The sequence below is a fragment of the Biomphalaria glabrata genome, chromosome 1 (assembly GCF_947242115.1).
Source record: "Biomphalaria glabrata chromosome 1, xgBioGlab47.1, whole genome shotgun sequence".
NCBI classification, from domain to species: Eukaryota; Metazoa; Mollusca; class Gastropoda; family Planorbidae; genus Biomphalaria; species Biomphalaria glabrata.
Genome location: NC_074711.1, coordinates 57921823 through 57944194, shown reverse-complemented (window position 1 = coordinate 57944194; position 22372 = coordinate 57921823). Strand labels below are relative to the sequence as shown.

Below are 22372 nucleotides of genomic sequence, written 5' to 3'. Positions count from 1 at the left end.
GGGTTTAAAGCTACAAAAATACCTCTTCAATATAAAAAAAAAAGCAAATTACACACTAAAATTCTTTGAGCGTATAATAAACGTCTTCCGAAGAATGAAGGGTCAAAATGTAATATAATAATGCTAGTCTTCGAGTCCGAAGATTAGTGAGAAATGCAGTATTTCCCGTGGCTGCGCAGTCCCAGCTGCGACCTACATATTTTGCCACATCCAGGGCAAGAATAACCATTGTCCGCAGGCGGTCGATTTAGATTTTCTTTTCGCCGTCTGCGTTTGTCCTCGGCAGCAGTTTTTCTTTTGGTCTCAAATGTGTACCCCGCGGCCTTCGTGAGTGACCTCCTGCTACCTTGTTTTGAGGCCGCATGCAACCAGGTGCTCTCTTCTATGTCAGCCAAGGAAAGTTGACGCCTAAGCTGGTCTTTGAGGCGTTTCCGTGGGGCGCCTCTGTTACGTCGACCACCTTTTAGCTCACAAAAAAAGACTGCCTTTGGCGTACGTTCTTCTCCCATACAGGATACGTGCCCTACCCAGCGCAACTGTCGGTCCAAAAGAAGTCCCTCTATATTGTCCATACCGGCGTTCGCAAGGACATACCACCGTATGTCCATGATGGAGTGAAATCATCTTTGGTGGAAGCGCTCAAGAAGTCTTAGACGTTTCCTGTATAGTGTCCATGTCTCAGAGCCATACAGAAGAGTTGAGAGAACCACCGCCTGGTAGACACTGATTTTTGTAGGCAGGCGGAGCAATCTAGCTGTTTCGCCAAACTCTCGCCTGAAGGCGTCCAAAAGCGCTACTGACCCTGGACAGACGGTTATCAACTTCCCTTGAAAGTGAGGCGTCATTAGACACTATACTACCTAGATATGTGAAGTGGTCTGCCACTTTAAGGGGCCTTCCGTTTACGATTATATAAATCCTGGCTACGCCCATGAACGCACTCATCCACCCATCCCAATGGCACTACAGCCCATGGAGGGCACTGGCCTGCTCTAGCACATCTACCCATACTGATCTATCATATGCTTTAATATTAGTATCCATGCCCGGTTCCGGAAGGTTGTCATTGCCGGAAGTGGTTATGGATGTAAGCACTCCACTACCTATAAAATGCTTCCTAATGGCATGCGTCTCAAATAGCCTCTGACAACCAGTTCAACTCCTGGCCTTCACGTGTAGCTCAGATATTGAGTCCGGCGGAACTGTTCTCATTAACAAAAGGGGCAAAGGCGAGTAACTGGCGCCTTAACCAGTAAGCATCGGGCAGGAGGGGCTCATTAGCCATGGCTGGTAAGTGGCTATATCCACCTAGGAGAAGGAAAACTCTGAATTCAAACCTCTGTTGCCTTGCAGCTATACCCAATCATGGGAAAGGCTTCGGGAGTCAACCCTGAGGAAAAATCAGGAGCTGGCGACCCTAAGGCAGTTTGCAGCACCCAGTGCACACTCTGGCAGAACCTTCGACGCCGCTGACCCCAAACTGTATCGGCACTGCCGTTCCTTTGGATACATCAGCTGCGTGGAGTGGGTGGGGGGGGGGGGACTGACGTGTGGGCGACATCGTTCCGACCACAGCTAATGCCCAGGCATTCCTCTCATTTCCATGAGATGATCCATAGTCGCTTCGCGACTGAAGGAGGCCATAGATCCATGCCCGGTATCGTCATGTCCATTTCCAGGCATAGTTCGTTATGGTTTGACCGGTTTTTCATATTATGGGTTTTAGCTTTCGTAACAATATTTTTTTTATTTGACTCGGTTGTCATCCCTGCGCATAACCCTAGGGGGGGGGGGGCTGCCTCTTTCAATTCTCTGGATAGCTGCCTTTATTTTCGGGTAAGATGCCCCAGCCTTTGTGGATCTCTCCTCTTCCTGAAAGGCAGCAGTTTTGATTTTGGCCGACCCCGGGTATTTTATTTACCCGGTACTCGCCAAATCTGGAGGGCATTTCCCTATCCGCCACCAGGAAGACGCTCGATGGGAGATAAAAAATTCCTCATGAGATTATATATACCACACATTGTTAAAATGTAGGCCTACAGGCTGCGTATTATATAAATAATTTCGCTTGAATTGGCATAGAATGGTATGGTGCATTCCTACTGTACATACATTAATATTTATAATAGGTCTATTATCTTTTTCATTCTACGTGTATTTTATTATAGACTTATAATGTATAATAGGGCCTATATATTACTTTTATTAGACAATGGTCTGATAGTCTGTGAACCAATTGTCAGTAAGAAATTGTTCGTGTGAGCTAATAATATTTAGAAAATGTAATTTTTAAAAAAATTCTGAAAATCTGGGAAGGAAAAAAAAAACTTTATTGCGAAACTTTTCAATGATATTTAGATAGGTCTAGATCTACAATTAAAAATGCTAACCAGAACTCAGATCTACATAGTTTACATAGATCTAGTCTAGGCTCTATAATTTAATCTAGACTAGATCTAGAATCTAGAGTAGGCTTACTCAGTAGAGTGACAAGAATCTAGTTTAGAATTTAATCTAGATCTAGAAGTTAAACCTTAGATCTCTAGAGACAGCGAAAAATTATTATTAATCGGCATAGCCATAGCCGCAGATAGCGGCAGCCTGCCATAGACTCTATGATAGAGGTAAGAGTACTAACTACTAAGACTAGAATCTAGATTAAGTGGTAAGTCTAAGAGTTGGAAGACAGTCACATTGTTACCGGATTGTTATTGTAATAAATGATAAAAATGATTGTTATTGTAATTGTTGTGTTGTTCAACTTGTATCTAGTTGTTGGATCCTCACTCTCACAGTCACTCTGGCCCTGGCTTCAGAAGTTCAGTTCAGACACTGAGACATGAGTTGAGTGATGAGAGTAACGAGTGAGTAAGATTTTTTTGCAGTAAGTAAATGAGTAATGATGAGAGTCTGATGAGACAGTGATAGTGTCTGAGTTCCGAGTCACTGTCAGTGACAGTGTCACAAGTCAGACGGTTGAGTATAGACTTGAGTTTATCAAACTTTATCAACTCAATTAGACATTAGTCTCATTAGATAAAGACTATTAAAGTATTATACTGTGACAGTCGTTACTCAACTTATGAAATGAGAATTACTCAAGTTACTGTCACTGGGTGTGTGTGTGACATGTCACACTCACTGTTGTATATCTATTTGGGTATTTCATCTTAGGTGTCATTGTCTCTAAAGAACAAATATAATTCTTCTGAAAATGAATAGAAAATTTCAACCCATCATCGAGCATTGAATGATTGATCATGGATTCATTGTCTTCTTCAATTTCTTGTCTTCCAATCAGTCAGATATATTATATTACCATATAGATCTAGATCTAATATCTTTACTGTGGAAGCAAACTTTGCAACAAAGTGAAGTTAGTCTCAGTATTGTTGAGAGGGGACGGCCCAGGAATACTTGGCACGGCATCTGGAAGCAGATGGGCAAGACGTGGGGACAGTTGGAGAGACTCGCCCAGAACTGAGATGCCTGGAGGAAGCTGGTTGGGGCCTATGCCCCAGAAGGGACCACAGGCAGAGATGAGATGAGATTGTTGATCGGCAAAGAAAAAAGTTTTAACCCAAATAAATGTTTAAATTCAAAAACAATCTGCAGCGGTTTTGAAAAGAAGGGTAAATTAAGGAATAATGTAGGCTTTTAGAAGCTAGAATTTATTAGTAGAAAGCCAAACTGCGAGATAACATGCCAAGAGTCTGTTGGAAACATCCTAACATGAATTTCTGAGAAGGTAGGATGTCTCAAACACAGGAACCCCGCGAAGCATGTATGAATAAGGATAATGAAGGAATCACTGAAAAATGATAATTTTTAAATTTATTATTCAAAAGGTGATACGCTAAATCAAATTACTAACCTCAAGTTTGAAAATGTAGAAACGTTTACATATTTAGGTAGTAAGATACATGCATAAATGACTAGGGGCAGGCAACGTAGCTTTCCATAATCAGACCTGCCTACCGTTACGCAAAATGCGTATTCGTTACGCAAAATCTCCCAAAAATGACAGTCAGTACGCAAATAGGCATTTAACCCGTCACGTCACGCATTTCGTACCCTTTTTTCTCCCCCTCTCTTGACTAGCTTACGAGCGGTCACGGAGGTCACGCTAAGCCGTCCTGTCGGCGGGGGGAGGGGGACAGAAAAGGTGGGGGAACACATTGTGATCTATACGTTGATTGGTTCTTAAAAGCAATTAGATTTAGTCTAGAAATGATGAACGCGAGAGTGAGGGAGTGGCGGGTTGGTACCGTCAGTTAGCTGATTCCCGTATAACGTATTCATTTTTTTTTTATATAGAAATAATTATCGAAGTGCTATCGATTCAAAACACATTGAGTGACATTGTAGATATCTAGTCTAGATCTAGTCTGGATTCTATCTAGCCAGAGTCTAGCTAGTCATTAGTACGTTATGTCATGATTCTCTTACATTACTCTACAATCTAGATCCAATTTAGTTGTAGTATGATTTAGATTGACTAGATCTAGATCGATAACATCTACTACCATCTAGACTAGATTCTTAGTCTTAGTATAGAATAGATCAAGGATGAAGGTAGGCCTACGAAAGTTTGGAGTAGACCTAGATCTAGATCTACGTTTGTAGCGGATCCACAGCATCGGTAACACTCTTAAGCCCAGATCTAGAGTAGATTACATTCATTCTAGTCTAGATATCATCTCTATTGTCGTATTGATCTAGATTTAGATTGTAGATCTGATCATGACATCTATATATATATATATATATATGACAAAATAATGGATCGTGTTACGCATTCTGGTGCGAAAATACGCATTTTCACCATCAGTTACGCATTTGGACTTTTTTTTGGTAGGCAGGTCTGCATAATACACAACACGTACTTAAAAGCAAATTTATATGTAAGAAAACTATTTACAAAACCATCACAAGACCAGTAGCCATGTATGGAAGTGAAATCTGGACACTGACAAAAACAAAAACGTTAATACTTAAGAAAGGAAAATCCTCAGAAAAATGTATGGTGCCATACATGAAGAAAGCTAATGAAGGACTCGCACCAACCAAGAAATATACCAGTTATATGAAGACCCCCTCCATAGTGACGGAAATAAAAATATTAAAAGGAACAGATTACATTGAGCAGGTCACCTCAAAAGAATGCCAGTGAACAGAGGAGCAAAGATTGTTCCCTGGCAAAAACCAAAAGGCAGGCGCCCCAAAGGCTGACCACGAGTACAGTGGCTTGATGGTGTAGAGGCAGGTCTACAACAGATAAGAGTCCGGGCATGCAGTCTTATGCACAGGATAAATCAGAATAGAGGGATGTGTTAAAGCAGGCCAGGGCGGCGCCTAATCTAATCTATCTGTCTGTCTGTCTCTATCTTTCTATCTGTCTATTTGTCTAATCTATTAAGACTAAGACTGCTTTATTGATCCTTATGGAAATTAGTTGTGATTACAAGGACTCTTTTCTCATATAAAAACAACACAAGAGAAACATTCACATACATAGAACAGACACAACATAAAGAGTTTATTCAGCGACTACACACAGGCATCTTAGTCCTTTTCATGTTTCTTGATCAAAGGACGGTGTTGATAAAGTCTGACCGAATGAGGTACGAACGAGTTTTTGTACAGCTCTGTTCTTGTCTTGATTGACAGCAGTCGCCCACTCCGTGATGACTTGACGTAGTTATGATGGAGCGGGTGGTCGCTGTCTTCCAAGATTTTTCCGATTTATCTTAGACATTTCTGTTCAAAAAGTTCCTTTTTCTGGAAAAAATAAAATGAATACCTGAAAGTGAAATTTTAGAAAACTTTGAAAAACCCTTGCAAGTTGTAACATGTTTAATAAACCTTTTCAATACATTTTTAGGGATATCTTTTGCAGAAGCAAAATTGTTGTGATGCTTTGATTTATTTTCCCTGAAGTGTATTTCACATTATGGCACATAATAATACTAGCACAGAGTCACTTGCAAGTCGGTTCGACACCATCACTACAGAGGTAATAATAGGCTAATTATATTATATTACACATTAAATTTTACTTATATATAAAATAGTGTGTGAGTTGTTTTATTTTATTTTATAAGTTATGGAAGTTACTTCCAAATTGAAGATTATTATGTCCTAGCGCCAACAGGACTATTGTTGCCACAGCACATACATACTATATTACCATGTATACAGTCTTTGGAGGCTGAGTGGTAAAAGCACTTGGCTTCCGAACCGGGAGTCCCTGGTTCGAATCCTGGTGAAGATTGCAATTTTAATTTCAGAAACTTTCCTCTATGTCCACCCAACTCTAATGGGTACCTGACATTAGTTGAGGAAAAGTAAAGGCGGTTGGTCGTTGTGCTGGCCACATGATACCCTTGTTAACACAGGCCACAGAAACAGATAACCTTTAATCATCTACCCTATAGACCACAAGGTCTGTAAGGAAAACTTTTATATATACAGTTTTAATTACAAAGGAAAGATATAAGTATAACTCTCTATTCATTAAATTTTTGATCCAGCAGGGTGACTTCTAGATGTATATTAATATTTTATATTTTGTTTCTTTTTGTAATTTGATGAATTGTAGTAGGACTTAATTAAATTCTCTTTTGAAGGGATATTTGTAACATTTAAGAAGATCCTAATGAGAAATTTGCTAAATAAAGTCACTTGCAAATTAGTTTGACAGTTTCACATTATTATTACAAAAAGAATAAAATGTAAAATACTTTAATAAATTAAAATAGGCTTAAAATTAATATCGAACTCTTTGTTTGAAAGGCTAAATGGTTTACTTAAGCAAAAAGTTTCTTTGGGAGAGAAAAAGTTAGCTAATGAATAGTTTACTGTTTGTCAATCACACACCAACTTACATAAATTATACATAATAATATGACATGTATAAAGTCACACTTAGCTCTCATTCTCACCTGACATCTTCCTAGACCAAGGAAATCACTAACTGCTACTTGACACACCTACTAGCCAGATTGACAACTCATTGATGTTTTCTTGTTTTTACTACTGATGACATCTGTAGTGCTAATTCTCTGCTAAGGGTAAAGATAAATGGCAGAAATATACATACATGTTCCATTGCATAGCTTTATAGTTCCATATAGAACATATAGAAGAATGAACAATAACATCAACCACTTTTTTAATATGAGAATAATTATTTATATCAGTCATTATAATATGATTTATGAGCTGTCTTGACCATAATGTAATGATAAATATGGTTTCTACAACAGCTGGGTGAAATACTAATATATTTAGCTTCAACACAGGAGATCTTATTTTATGCTAACAAATTCAATGTAAAATGTATACCATTATTTATACATAAATGGAGATTAAAACAATAGTTTACAGTTATTCAAAGTACTACTCATTTTTTTTATATTAAAAATGTTTAAAAAAGATTTCAAAATTTGGATACGTCCAGCAGACAAAGTAAGTTTTTAAAAAATTAATTCATCAAATGATAAAAAAAACAACAGCTAAAATAATATTTATATAACTATAAAAACATTGTCATAAAAAAATAGATGTAGACATTTTAGTTTCATTCCATTTTCAAACTGCTTTAACTGATAGTGTTTTACAAGTATTGATTGTGAAATTTGAAATAAAAATCACAGATGATGATTAAACTAAGAACATTTTGATCTCTGTTATTCCAGGTTAAATTTTACATTTCTAATTTTAAAATCTTTGTTTATTGTCTAATCTAATAGGTTTAACATTAAAAACATCAGAGAACTTTTAGTAATTCGAACAAAAAAAGTATTGTATTAAAATGCAAGTAAAATTTACAAAGAGACATTATTAAATTATTCCATCTGATCAATACAAAAATGGTTAGTTAAAATATACAAAAAGAAATTTGTATTTGAAAATGTGTTTAATTGAATTACAATAAGATTCAATAGTTTAATGTTTGAACCTTAAAATGAAAATTTTTCTAAATGTTAAGAAATCCTAATACACAATTTAGTTTATATTATAAATGTTAACCATAAAAAAATTTTAATCATTTTTAAAAAAATTACTATTGTGATCAAGTAAATCTGATTTTTTATTCTCTGAAAAATTATTATTTATTTATGAATCTTGCTACAAAAAGATAAAAATTGAATATAAGCATAAGTATAAAAATTGTATGATAAGTTGGCCGAATAAAAAAAAATGACAATGAATAATTATAGATATAGAAGGAAAGCTAAAAAGCCATGTTTAGTTTAATTCATTATAGCTATTGTTTAACACCATCTTTTGCCCAACTAATTTGTAAATATTTTAATCTGTTCAGACTACATCCAAGATTATCTAGTTCTATCAATATTTCTTAAAACTTCACTAATTAAAGAGAGAGAAAAAGAAATGCAACAGCTGTTAGAAATAACCATGTTATAGATGACAGATGTTATTTATTGATGTTTTCTTGACCACCAAAGTGCTGAAGGCTTGTGTTTGAATCATGAGTCCAATATACCCTGTTAGTGATCAGATTTCTGTGTAGCATTAAGTGGAATATAGAAGATGGAACTAGGAGATAGCAAGCTGAATCACTCAATTCAAACTGAAGTATACATTTTTACTTCTTAAAATAGTGAGACACCTAGCAATAAAAGTATTTATAAAAATATTCATTTAATGGTCTTAAACACATTTTAAAAATAGTTGTATGAACAGATCACATTAGTTAGTTAAGGCTAACAAACATAAACCTTGTCTTTGTATTATCAGCAGTCTGAAGTAATATATAACTTTGAAATATAAATTCACTTTGCTTTATTCTGTTGATTTATTTTCTTAAAATCTTAATAACTTTGTAACATTTATTTGTTTAGAGTTTTTACTTAACGAGGTGCATCATAATTGGGTGTTGAAGTACTTGGCTGCCAAAATGAGGGGTTACATATTTGAATCTTGGTGAAGACTGGGATTTTAAAACTTCAGGGGTACATGATAGTAGTTAGGAAAAGGAAAAGTGAATTGAAGACTCTCCAGTACAACCTATTCTTTATGATCTTTTAGTAATAAATCTATGTTATCTATAGTGGAATGGGTCAAGTTGGGAACAAATCTGCTTAATTTGTTTGTAAACTAAACACTGAATTTTAAACAAAAATTGTTTAAGCTTATTTAAACTGACAATTTTGTGTAAAACAAAATGTGAACACAGAATTGGAAACTTAATGTAAATTGATTGTATTCATTGTGCCCTAAACAAATTATGTACCAAGAGCAGAGCAAAGGATGTTTTTAATCATTTTTTGTCCACCCTAAACAAATACAATTTTCACATTTATTTATTCACAGCATAACCAAATGCTACATTATATTTTGTTAATTATAATATGTCAGTGTGCACATTTTATTTTTTCAGTATCAAATTTGTCGCAGAAAACTGGAAAGCAAATGCGAGGCTCTTTTAATACTCAGCAGGGAATTGGACCAGTGTAGAAGTGAAAGAGATCAGTTCAAATTGATGGCAGAACAGTTGAGAGATAGATATCAAATGGTGAAACGACAATTGACAGGAGATGTAAGAATTGAAAGAACAGCAACGTGTTGTTAAATAGAAATGTTACATAAACATTATTTTTTAAACTATTTTTTTTATTAATTAAGAAAACAGACTAAACTTAAATTCTTTTTTTATAGGTGCCGATGTCAGCTTCAATAGAAATTGACCCAAAAACCTATTCTGACATTCAAACACAGGTCAGTTCAAGTATGATGGAAAATGTTTGGCGGATATTTATTTTTTATGTGAACTATAAATTATGCACTAGTATATATTGAGAGATTCTATTTATACACCCTGATATATATTATATATATATATAAAATTAATTAAGAAACAAAATATTTAATATATTAAGATAAGATAAGAGATAAGATAATTTTTATTGATCCAATCTAATGGAAATTCAGTTTGACTACAATCGACAAGCTCAGAGAAACTACTGTACAAAAACAATATTGATTAAAAATTTGAACGACATTCACACACAAAACACATACACAAATTAATTATATATTAAATATTACAAATATTATGTTGTTAGACTTTAGCCCGCATGCTGTTTGACACCAAAGAAACAAACAAATCGTTAAAATTTGAAGTAGACAACCTTCGCCAGAAGCTTCAAGATGCTGAAGGTGACATTAAGGTAGAGTAACAAATTTTGCTGTTTGGGTCACGCTAGACTTTGATTAACATAACAGTTATTACTGTATTGGATAACTCCTACTTTCACCTTGATTTCGTTGTTTTAATTTTGGGGGTATGTATTATGTCAATTTAGTCTGTTAAAGTTAATTATTGATTGTTTTAAAGTACCCCTTTCAGACCTTCTGATCTAAAGGGCAGATAATGTAAAGGTCATCTGTTTCTATGGCTGACAGTTAATGTGGGTGTCATCTGACCAGCACAAGAATCAGAATCCTTTACATTCCCCAACTTAATTCATCAGGTACCCATTAGAGTTGGGTTTACTCAGGAGCATCCTCAAAATCCTGAAATTAAAAATCCCAGTCTTCATAGATATTCGAACTTTGGACCTCTCAGTTGGAAGCCAAGTGCTGTACCACTTAGCCACCACGTCCCATTGAGTGAATTACTTTATTAAAATAGCCTGATGTGGCTTATTGAAGGAAAAACTTTATTACAATAGCCTGATGTGGCTTATTGAAGGAAAAACTTTATTACAATAGCCTGATGTGGCTTATTGAAGGAAAAACTTTATTACAATAGCCTGATGTGGCTTATTGAAGGAAAAACTTTATTACAATAGCCTGATGTGGCTTATTGAAGGAAAAACTTTATTACAATAGCCTGATGTGGCTTATTGAAGGAAAAATTTGTATTTTTTTTTATGTATTTCATCAATTTTTTTTTTTAAGTTTTGAAATCTATAATTTAAAAAATTGTTTTACAAAATTTTCTTAGCTTTTACGTGAACAGATAGCTAGATCACGAGTTGGTACCACAGATGAAGGATTAAATACCCGTCATTTTCCTGCTCATGAAAGAGAAGAGTTGGTTCGGCAGTTGGAAGCTAGTAGAGAAGAGGTAGTTTAATTTTATGTCCTTTTTTTTTTTACTTTTTCAATCTCTAGATTGGGCACAGTAGAATTTATCACAAATTTTATTAATTTTTATTTTACTTCTAATAATTATTAGATCATTGAATTACGTTGGAGTGAAATATGCTTGTTTTGAAATGTTATTAGTATGTTCAGTTGGAGAGAGATTTGCAGCAAGTATTAGATGAAAAGGAAGAATTAGTGACTGAGAGAGCTGCTTATCGTACAAAATATGAGCGCCTGAATACAGAGCTCAATTACATTTTGGGTGGGGATGAAAAAAGAATTGTAGACCTGGATGTACTTATCATGGAAAATAGGTTAGTAAACCAACAGTATGTTATACAAATATGTTGTTTTGGGTTTTTTTTTGGCATGTTATGAAAATATGCTTCATTAATATGAATTTTAAATGCACATTTTCAATCAATAATTAAAGAAGTATTAAATCTTATTATTTTTAAGTTAAACTTATTATTTTTAAGCAGTAAAATTTTGTTTTTCTTGATCTCATGATGGCAGATTTCTACAAGAGAGATTAAAACAGATGGAAGAAGAAAAAACTATGGCAATAGCAACAGTCACTAAATACAAAGTGAGTCAATAATACCTTTTTTTTTCATCAAGAGATACTTATTTTAGAAAATAAAACTGGAGTGCTCTAGCTTGCAACAAAGGTTAAATATTTGATTGATGCTGATGTTATTTTTTGTGAAATTTTTACCCCAGAGCATCTTGGAAAAGAAGAAAACTAAAGGTATTCTTAAACTTGGACAGTGTCGCAATGATGGCTTAGTGATTACTCAGAAACAGAGTGAGTAGTAATTACATTGATAATTAATTGTTAGTAGTTTACTTTTTTGTTTATTAAGCTGCCATTTTTTTTATCTAGAGAAAATTATAAAAGAAATGCTATCTGATAGTAACCCTATGGTTACAATCTTAAAGTAGCTAATCACTTCTTGATGTTTTTTTTCTACTAGTATCAGTGAAACACAAACTTTTTCTGCATGAGCCAAACAAATTTTCGGGGAAAGATAGTTGGGGAAAAATAAAAGCGGTTGGTCATTGTGCTGGCCACATGACACCCTGTGAGCCACAGAAACAGATGACCTTTACATTATCTGCCCTATAGATATGTTATATCTCACAATTTAGGCAAATTTCAAGGGATAGGATAGCGTAGAATAACAGGCTCTAGGGATGTACATTGGGAATCACTGAGCTTATATTAATGTCAAGAAACAGTAAGAAGTAACTGCTTTAATGACTAGTTTTATTTCTTTATTTTGGTTTATAGTTTCCATTTTTGTCTTCTTCTAGTCCAACAAGTAATGCAGAATAAATCTTCCATATCGCCCTCACCTCAAGCATTGGCAGATCTTCAAGGCCTGTGTGGGGCACTGTTAGAGACTATCAATGACAAGAACCTGGCTTTGTCGCATCAGAGAAAAACTAACAAGTAAGAAATGGGTCATCAAAATATTCACAAATTTGTTTCATTTACAGATAAACTTATTTTGAAGAGCTGTTAAAAATGTGAAGACCAGAAGATAAAGATCAGATTAAATTAGTCTACTCTAATGGGTTGATCTGTCAAAAGTCCATTTGAACTTTATTGATTGGGTACTTCAGTATTAATTTGATAGCAAGCTAATAGTAACAAGTTTAAGATGTAGATATTTTTTTTAACAGGCCCTATTTGTGTAAAATTAGCTCTAAAAAATACAGTTAAAATGTAAAAAAAAAAATGAAATTTTGACAAAAATACTATAAATTTGGTTTAATAAATATATTGAACCAATTATATTTTTTCCTTTAGATTATTAGGAAACCGTGTGAACGAATTAGAGAAAAAACTAAAAACACTAGAAGTCTCAGGATTATGGAGTGTTGCAGGTAAATTTATATATTGTTGTTAAAGCTTTTCTATCATTAACTTCAACTGCCAAAGCATTGATGGACTGACTGACTTATTCATCACTTATTTTCTTTTATTGAAGGACTTGTTTCATTCATCACTCATTCTTTCACTTTAAGTCTATTTAAAAAATATAATACTTAGAGTATAAAAATCCCTAAAATGTCATTGGTATAGCTAAGCATTTTTCATGTTTGATGATGCACTGATGCAGTCTATTCTCTCAATTGTAGTTACTACTTTTTAATTGGGTATTATTAAGTTTTCATTTCCCTTTTTTTTTTTTTTTTATTTAATACCTCAGGACATTCAAAACAAACAAAAACACTTGATAAAAGCCCCCGCTCCTTTCACTTCCTTGTCTCTCAAACCTAAATAAATTATCTGGGTAGTCAATTATAATTAAATGATTAATACTTTTAATAAATGCTTCAAATTGTTTTACATTTTTATGACCTTGAAAGAGAAATGCTGCTTTGTGCTGTCTGTCCCCATTTCTCATTCCAATCACAAAAACTTAAAAAGTGTTTTAAAAAAACAACAGATTTCACTATTGCCTGTATTACATTAAAATAGGTGCAACATTTGGTCTTCTGAAAGCAAATTCTTTTGATACTAAAATTAAGTAACCTAATGGACCATTTTTAAAACACTTCATCTTCATTCTGTTGTTATAATTTCTGTGTTTTTTGTATCACATAATTTGGTAACTGACCCATAGGGACTGTGTAACATTTTTATATGTAAAACAATCATCTTTAATTATTTTATCACACAATCATCTTTAATTGTTTATTTTATGCCAATGTTTTAAACTTTATTTTTAAAAATAAGTTTTGTTTTTCCTAGGTCACTTTCCTAATTTGGAGAAATTAAAAGCAGAATGTGAAGAAATCAAAACTCTTGTCCCTCATCAGTTTTCTCAGTCCACTGACTCCTCATCTGGAGCAGCTAACATAGCCTCAGATTTTGAATCATCAGCTTCGAGCAGGTAATGTAAGTTAGCAAAGACTACTTGAAACAATGAACTAAAAATAAGTTAGCTATACATTCACTTGTTGCCTTAAGATAATGTAAAATATGGAATGTGAATAATATACTATAAATAAGATTGAATCAAATTTATAATTGTTTCTACCTTTAAATGATATTTAGAGTTCTTTTAAACAACATTTTTGTTTAAACCATTGTTAAAGAAAAGATAATTTTTAGGCCTGGAAATTATTCCTTCTCGTTTGAAATACCTTTCAATTTGTATTTCTTGTAATTCTAGTATTGTACAAAAAAAATTATTATTTTGAAGCAAAGTTACTTCTAGTGTTTCAAAGTCTCTGGTCCCCACCTCTTGGGATGTCACTACCTACCCCTATAATTCTTATGATTACCTGAACACCACATAAATGCCTGTGGATCAGCATGTTGTAATGAGATCTAATAAGACCTAGAAAAGAATAAATACAGAGAGGACCAATCCAAAAATGATATTTACTTTGTCCTTCTAATTCTCTTTAGTTTTGTCTTAAGCTTTATTGTTTAACTCACATGCATAATTTATATTTTTTTAAATTCACCTTTTAGTGCAGTCCACAGTGCAGGCACTAGCCCATACCATAAGCTGAATCAGTTGAGCCGACTGGACCTTGAAGAGCTGGACATGTTGCCAACTAAAGAAAAACACTCTCAATCCACTGACAAAGATCTGCTCATAGGTGCAGAGACTATAAATAGCTGCACAGAAACAAGTTTAGATCTAGCAGGTTGGCACTCTAATACGAAATGGATGTGTTCTGTTGTCTTTCTTTCAACTTCATTAGTAGATTGAACTTTTTCTTCAAGAAATTTTGCTGTAAACATTTAATTTTTAGAATGTATACAGTACTCTTTCGTTAGTCAGTAGATTTACAGATACCCTGGGATAAGTAAAAGTTTGCTTAATAGGGACTATATTTTAATGTTTGTATATTTTTCCGTGCTCTAGAAATCCTACCAAATTTTCTAAACAGTTTCCATTTCATGTTATTCTTTCTTTCCTTTACCAAAAAAAAAATATGTTTGAAACCTTTAAAGCTTCTTAAAATTAATGAGGTACATATGTGTACAATTTTGCAAATCATAATATGGATAATCACCAGTGAAGGTACATTTAAACATAAAGTATTGAAAATGTAAGCTATATACATACTCCTTCAATATAGTAAACAATCTGCTTTTAGGAAACTACATTAATATTATTTGAAAATCAGCAAAACAGTTAAGTCTACCAAGTTGAATAAAAAATTAAAGCTAGGCAACTGTAGTAAAGAGTCTCACAGTTTTATTCAGTTCAAATTTAGACTACAAGATACGACATAAATGTAGAAAGCCAGATAAGACAAAATGTTGTTTTTTTTTAGTATATCAAAAATGTAAATACTTGCTTTGGTAGTTCATTAACCATGCACATGTTAAAAAAACGTTTTTTTGAAAAGATGCTTAATTCTTTCAGAAAAGGATTTTACCTTATTCCTAATGGTATACTTTTTTTTCTTTAATTTTATTTAATTAAATGGCAGAAAAAGTTTGCAGTGAAACTTGAGAGGTAAAAGATTTACATTAGCATATATTCTTTTTCCAGAGAATATAAATAAAACAAAACAAATAGGTTTGAAGTTTGTAAACTTGTTAGTTTCACTGCAAAATGGGCGGCAAAAAAGAAGTGTTTTTTTTTTTTTTTTTTTTTTTACTTTTCCTCTGCACAACCCAAAATTACTTTTTTTTAAAAATCCATTACAAAATGGGTACAAACATTTGAAAATATTGACTTTTTAAAAGTAGCATAAAAATAATTGTTTTTTATTTTAATTTCTTGGACAGCTACCTATTACCTTTTTATTTTGGTATTTTTGGTTCTCATTCTTTGCTAGAATCAGTTTATGAGCTTTTGTAAAACACCATGAATCAAACATGTTAAAAAAACAAATATTTTATTTTATTTATATCAAGCATTCCCAATCAAATCTCATTTTAAGCAACAGTTAAAAATTATAATTGTATATGAATTTTATTTTTGCTTTGTCGGAAAAAAGGTAATGTCTTAGCATTTTAAATTAGAACCCTCCTCTTTTCTCCAAGTCTTTCCTGTGTCAATTTTTTTTTTTTTTTATGTAGTATCTTTTTTTTTTATTATTTAAAACAATTTTTTTTACAGTGTAATTTTTAAGCTTTTAGTGGGGAAATATTTATTTTTATTGGAACTTACTTTGGCTAATTATTTAGGTTAATTATAATTGCACAACACTTTAACTATTTGTTATATATCGATTGGTATGAATTTATAGAAATTTCTTAACCATCAAAAACTTTGTTTTTAAAAGTGTATAAGATTTTGAATGTGTTAGACTTAACCCTATATATCATTAATATTTCAAAGCTGATATTTTTGTACATTATAGATGTGATGAGCAAGAATTCTGAGGCTTTAAGAATGGCTCTTGCTGAAGCAATGCTGAGATCTTTAATGAATCATGAGTCTATTGGATCTTCTGAGAACTTGAGCAACTCTGCTGAAGAGCTCGATGACAAGACTGATTACCTTGACCCTGAGCAGAGAGAGGCAGCTATATGGCAGTGTTTGAAGAGAGACTCAGAAGATGATCTGGAAGACCTGAATGATTTCAATGATGTTGATGATGATGATGATGTTGAGAGAGAAGCAAGTGAAGAATTTGAACATCTTTTGGAGAGTGTGACCAGTAAATTGTTGGTGAGATCACAAGAGCTTCAGAAAAGAAAGTCATATGACCAGAAAGTTACTGCTAAACCAAAACAGCATAATGTTTACATCACAGAAGACTTTAACACACTTGGTCATTACAGTCTTCCTGTTTGTAATGAAGTCATTGTGTCATCTGAATGCAGAGAACAAGGTTTGGGAGATAAGCTGATAGCATCAGACCAACAGCTAAATGACTTCTTGGTTGGAGAAAGAGGGTTAGCTGAGACTAGTGACAGAATCTCACCACTTATACCATCAGATGAGTCAAAGGAGCAACTCTCTAAAGACTCGCCCTATCTTCTTGGATTCGCTAGTGACTCAACATCCAGCCCAGCTGAGCATGTGGGTTTTGCTTTGACTAATAGCTGTGTTCAGATCATTGAAGTGTTAGACATTGAAGGTGAACAGAATGATTTCCAACATGTGATTCCCTCAGAAGCTTCCTCACTTGTTGCCCATCAAACTGGCTCTCCCCAAGACTTGACTGAAGTAGATAGATCAGTAGATAACAAAGATGAGAACTTAATACATTGTAATAATGTAAACATAAAGGAAACATTCTGTGAGGGGGAAGTTCAAATCATGTAACACTGTGATATATGCATTTATATTTACTTACTGTGACTTTAAATCATGGTATTATTGTTATTTATTTTTTCATTTGTTTACATACTAGTCAGGAAAAGTTTTATTTGAACCTTACTCTTAGAGTGAAGGACATGTTTCCAAATAGAAGTTTTGTACTGCTTAAAATAACTTAAAGGTCCTTGTCCAAATCAGTAGACAATCTATTTAATTTAATTATAATAATATTCATAAAATGTTAAGGATAATAATAATGTTGAATTAACTTTTCAAATTTCTTGTCTCTATGACAAATTAGTTATGACAAATTAATTAATCATCTCATCTCTGCCTGTGGTCCAACCTTGGGCATAAGCCACCAACCAGTTTCCTCCAGGTGTCTAAAGGTCTTCTCCTAGGTCCACAACATCAGTTTGCTGTTTGACATTTCTGTAGCTGGTGTAGGGTAGATAGCTCTATGCCCAACCCAACTCGTTTTTTAAATTCAGGCTTGGGACTGTCCTTGGCAGACCTTTATTTGACTGAGTTCAGTCATTGAATACTTTATTTTCAATTTATTAGTGAAATATAATGCTGTTCAGTACAGTCAACTAGTGTACAGTTGAGTCCAGAATGATGTGTTCTATTTACTTTTTATCTAGCTTGGTTTCAACTTAAACTCTTGTACTATTTATTTTTATTGACATTCCTAACAGAATATTACCATAAGAAAGCATTCCTTTGGCACATATAATGAACATTTTGCCTTTCTTATGAGCTTCCTTTAAAGTGTTATAGAAAGTAACATTTTAAACAAGTGTCCCTCTTTCTATGGCTTACAGTTAAGAGAGTGTCATGTGACTAGCACTCTTCCCAACTGAACTAAAATTATTGTCTTTAACATTGTATCTCTCCTTTTTTTGGAAGCCAAGCAGTTTACCACTTTTTTATTTATTTATGTCGTGGCTATTGATTGATCTGGTAGAGATGCCTTCCAAGCGCTAATTTTGTGGATGGATCTAAGTCAAAGTTATATATATATATATATATATATATATATATATATATATATATATATATATATATATATATATATATATATATATATATATAATTTTTCTCTGTTATACCAAAGTTGGATAGCACAAATCTGGGTATTAATAACTATTTATTTATTGAAATATGCTATGTAGCCTTTCTAATAATATGACCTTTTTTTTTTTTTTCAGATATTGGTTTATATTGTGATTATTTCAAATCGTCTTCTATTGTTTTTTTGGTGGATGAATTTGTGATATATGAGTTGTCTCAAATACTATATTTTTATTTGATATTTACCTATGGCTGTTATATTGTTGTATTTTTGTGTGTGAAGCATATGTTATTTGTGCAATACAATTATTTATTGAAAGGTATAAACATTTTCTCAACAATGTTTCTTTTAAAAAATGATTGGATAGGTTTTGTTTTAAAAATAAGATCTGATCACTCTTTAGTCTTGTTTTCTTTTTACAGTCTGAACTAACCACTGTAGTTCAAACAGACCACTGTAGTCTGAAGCACATCCAATAAGAGTCATCTGTTGTTAACATGGTGCCTCAGAAGTAGCCATTTTAAACTTTAAAATAACTATATGATAGATGTTGAATTACATATGATAGATATTTAATTACATACAATAGATGTTTAATTAAATTTCATAATTGATGAATTACATATGATAGATGTTGAATTACAGATGATAGATGTTGAATTACAGATGATAGATGTTGAATTACAGATGATAGATGTTGAATTACAGATGATAGATGTTGAATTATGTGCTTTCATAACACAAACTAATGTTCAGAAAAGGTGCAGTGACAAAAGTTTTGTCTTGTCAATCCATCTTCAATCTCTTTGGGTGCATGGGAAAGTCACATCTATCTTTATTTAGACATGAGCGTGTTATTTTTTATTGCAAAGCTTTTTGCAGTCTTCATGGTTAATTTTAAATGGTTTCCCTTTTATTAGTTGAAGAAATCCCTTTAAACTGAACATTGTTCTCACAAACATTTGTTGGACTAGATGTACAGTATTTTTGTTAAAAGGTTCAATACTAAATAGGTCTACAGTATTGACTAAATAATGGCTATGTATTGCTATCAATATGAAATACCAAAGTTCAGAAGTCACTATCTGTATTGTACATTAAATATAATAACTCCACATTTAAAATTGTACATCTAGGTGAAGTACAAGTCTATGTAGTCCACAAATTTTGAGGCGCGAAAACTAATCAGATCAAATTTGTAATGATTTGAAATTTTCTAAAACATTTTATAGCCATCACATGGAAAGGTACATTTGAACTCCCACTCAATACTTATGTAATTCTAAATGTTATGTTTTATAGCCTATTTTAATATAAATATTCCAAGATTTAACAAATTGTTAATCTATAATATTATATTTCAGTGTTAATGAGATACTATATTTTGTTCAAAGCTAGAAAGGATTGTTTTTGTTTCTTTAGAATAATACTGGGTAGTTTTAAAACTACAAAGTCCTAACATTCATCTTTTCAAAATATTTTTTCAGACAAATGCTGATTTCTTCTTTCCACCCCCCAAACCCCCCATTTTAAAAAAAAAACTTCATTTCATTGGAAACAGGTCACATGGCAACTTGATTTATATTGCATAGTCTTAATTTCATGCTCATGAATTGTGTTCATTGTGTACCGTATGTGTTTGTATTGTGATCAGTGAGTGTAACAGTGCTGAAGTACATTGGTTGTATTGGTCAGTGAAAATAAAGCCCATGTTTACAATCATTCTCTTTGTTGGGTTTTGTTTTTGTAAATCTTTCTCCTAAATAATAAATAAGGAATCTTTCTGGTATGTTGAACATTTGATATTGACCAATCTAAAACAATTGTTTACCACCATGCCAAATTCTGAAATAAAGCTTATATTGTATGAAATTGCATCAATTATTTTGAATCAATTTTTTAGTACATCAAGACTAACAAAAATAAATGTGTACAATTGCAATTATTTCTATTATATTTTTTAAAAGAAACTTTCATGATTATAGCATGCCAGTGCATTATAATCGAACCACTTTTGTGCTGCCTTTTCAAAAACCATTTTAAACAAAATTGCTCGAGTCTGAATTCGAACTGGAGTGGACCTGATGGTAGGCTGACTTGTTAGCCACTGAGCTATGCAGTAAAATGTTTTAGTCTATTGGTAATTAAAAAAATTTAGCTAACTACTTATTTATCTACAGAAGGCTAATCTCCCCTTAGCTTAGTAAGCCCCACTTTCTGTATAAAACACAATTAATGACAACTAATTGACATAAAAATTGGTAATTTTTTTTTTTTGTTGATGCATGTGTTGCCATCAACAAGAAGTAATCGTGCAGTTTCAACTTGTTCCGAGAAAATTGTAAAAATAACGTGTACTAGATTCCACCCAGACAAAGTGAGTTGATTTTAAGCTTTGTAAAAAATTTAGCAGTTCGGTTCTCTTATGTATAAGAAATATACACATACTAGTCTACCGGCGGCGTAGCATACGCCGCTATTTTGCACTTTCATAGGACCCGCACTATGACTAAAAAAATGTATAAATTATTAAATTAAACCATTAAAAGTCATGGAAATATCCGGAAATTATTAAAATCTTTAGAAAACTCATACCAATCTCCTGAAATATATAGACACAAATTGTCATTTTGGTTTGTCATTCAATATGGAAAACGCCAATCCTACGCGCGATAAAAAAAAAAGGCATTATGCAATACCTGTAATTGTGGAATCTAGTGAAACAAAGAAGAAATAAGGAGCTATAGTTATTTAGTGTGTTTAAATTATAGACACCAATTTTGTAATAATTCCATTCTATGCTTTTCATATGATCAAGTCGAAATGGACTTTAAACAAAAATTCAATTCTAAAAATAATATATAAATAGTTTTCTAAAAGACATGATAGTATTACAATTCACACATTAATTTTGTATTCAGGATTCTTATTTCTAATTTCTGTCTTAATAGGCTGATTGTTTTCAGTCTGTGCTATGGATTATTACCCGATGATAATGCTTCAGAAGTCCCCAATTGGAACACATCTTCACAAGTCAATGTGAATGGTCATCTCCTTAATTTTGTTGACCACTTTACATATCTGGGCAGCACAGTGTCACTGTCCAGTGAAATAGACAAACGTCTTGCTAAGGCCTACAGCGCTTTTGGTCGCCTCAAACTGAAAGTATGGCAGAATATGTCTCTTCAACTAGAAATAAAAATCAATGTTTATCACTAAATTTTTCTACGGCTCAGATACCTGGGTGCTCTACCGAAGGCATTTAAGGCTCCTCGCATGCTTCCATCAAAGATGTTTTCGCTTCATGATGGGTATACGCTGGCAAGACTACATTATAACTATGTTCTGCTGGAGGCCGGTGTGGACAGTATATAAACACTAATTACCATTCGACAGTTGCGCTGGGTCGGACACTTATCCCACATGGGGGACGACCGCATGCCAAAGGCAATCTTCTTTGGCGAGCTTAAAGGAGGACGGCGTAACAGGTGCTTCCTCCCCTGTAAGCGGTATAAAGATAAATTCAAGCACCATTTCGCCCTCACTGTCATAGAGGAAAGTAGCTGGCAGCAGATGGCCTCTGAAAGAAACAGTTGGAGAGCTCTCACAAAGACAGCGGGACACACATTTGAGATCCAAAGGAAAGCTCTTATTGAAGACAGCTACAGAAAACGAAAAGAAAACGTTATTAGACTGTCGGATTTATCTACACGAGATGCGGAAAAATATGCAGGATTCAGCTGCGTTGGCGTACTCATGTGAAACACTGCACTCATCCTTAATCTTCGGAATCGAAATCATTGCCATTATTATCATGTTGGCTACATCACGGCACACAATCCTAACATTAAGTCAAGTATTTTTCAGAGATTGTTTCCACAAAGAAGCTGTTCCAGTTCGGCCTTGATCGACAGTGTTTTTTGTA

The 22372-nt window shown here is 33.3% G+C and overlaps 1 protein-coding gene across 5 annotated transcripts; it reads left to right on the top strand.

Moving 5' to 3' along the window:
* The first annotated feature begins 1917 nt into the window (after positions 1–1917).
* Positions 1918–20169, top strand: LOC106072166 (coiled-coil domain-containing protein 149-B-like). Of its 5 annotated transcripts, none has more exons than XM_056004285.1 (15): positions 1918–2086; positions 2773–2864; positions 5885–6016; positions 9410–9568; positions 9688–9747; positions 10095–10199; positions 10979–11101; positions 11263–11435; positions 11638–11710; positions 11845–11929; positions 12439–12577; positions 12938–13014; positions 13886–14027; positions 14615–14793; positions 16468–20169. In XM_056004285.1, exons 3-15 carry the CDS (start codon positions 5954–5956, stop codon positions 17376–17378), a joined length of 2289 nt encoding a protein of 762 aa, XP_055860260.1. In that variant the 5' UTR covers positions 1918–2086; positions 2773–2864; positions 5885–5953; the 3' UTR covers positions 17379–20169. The 5 variants fall into 5 exon arrangements, with proteins under 5 accessions (XP_055860260.1, XP_055860276.1, XP_055860269.1 ...); XM_056004294.1 differs by lacking the exon at positions 1918–2086 and adding an exon at positions 2211–2624; XM_056004301.1 differs by lacking the exon at positions 2773–2864.
* Positions 20170–22372: the final 2203 nt, after the last annotated feature.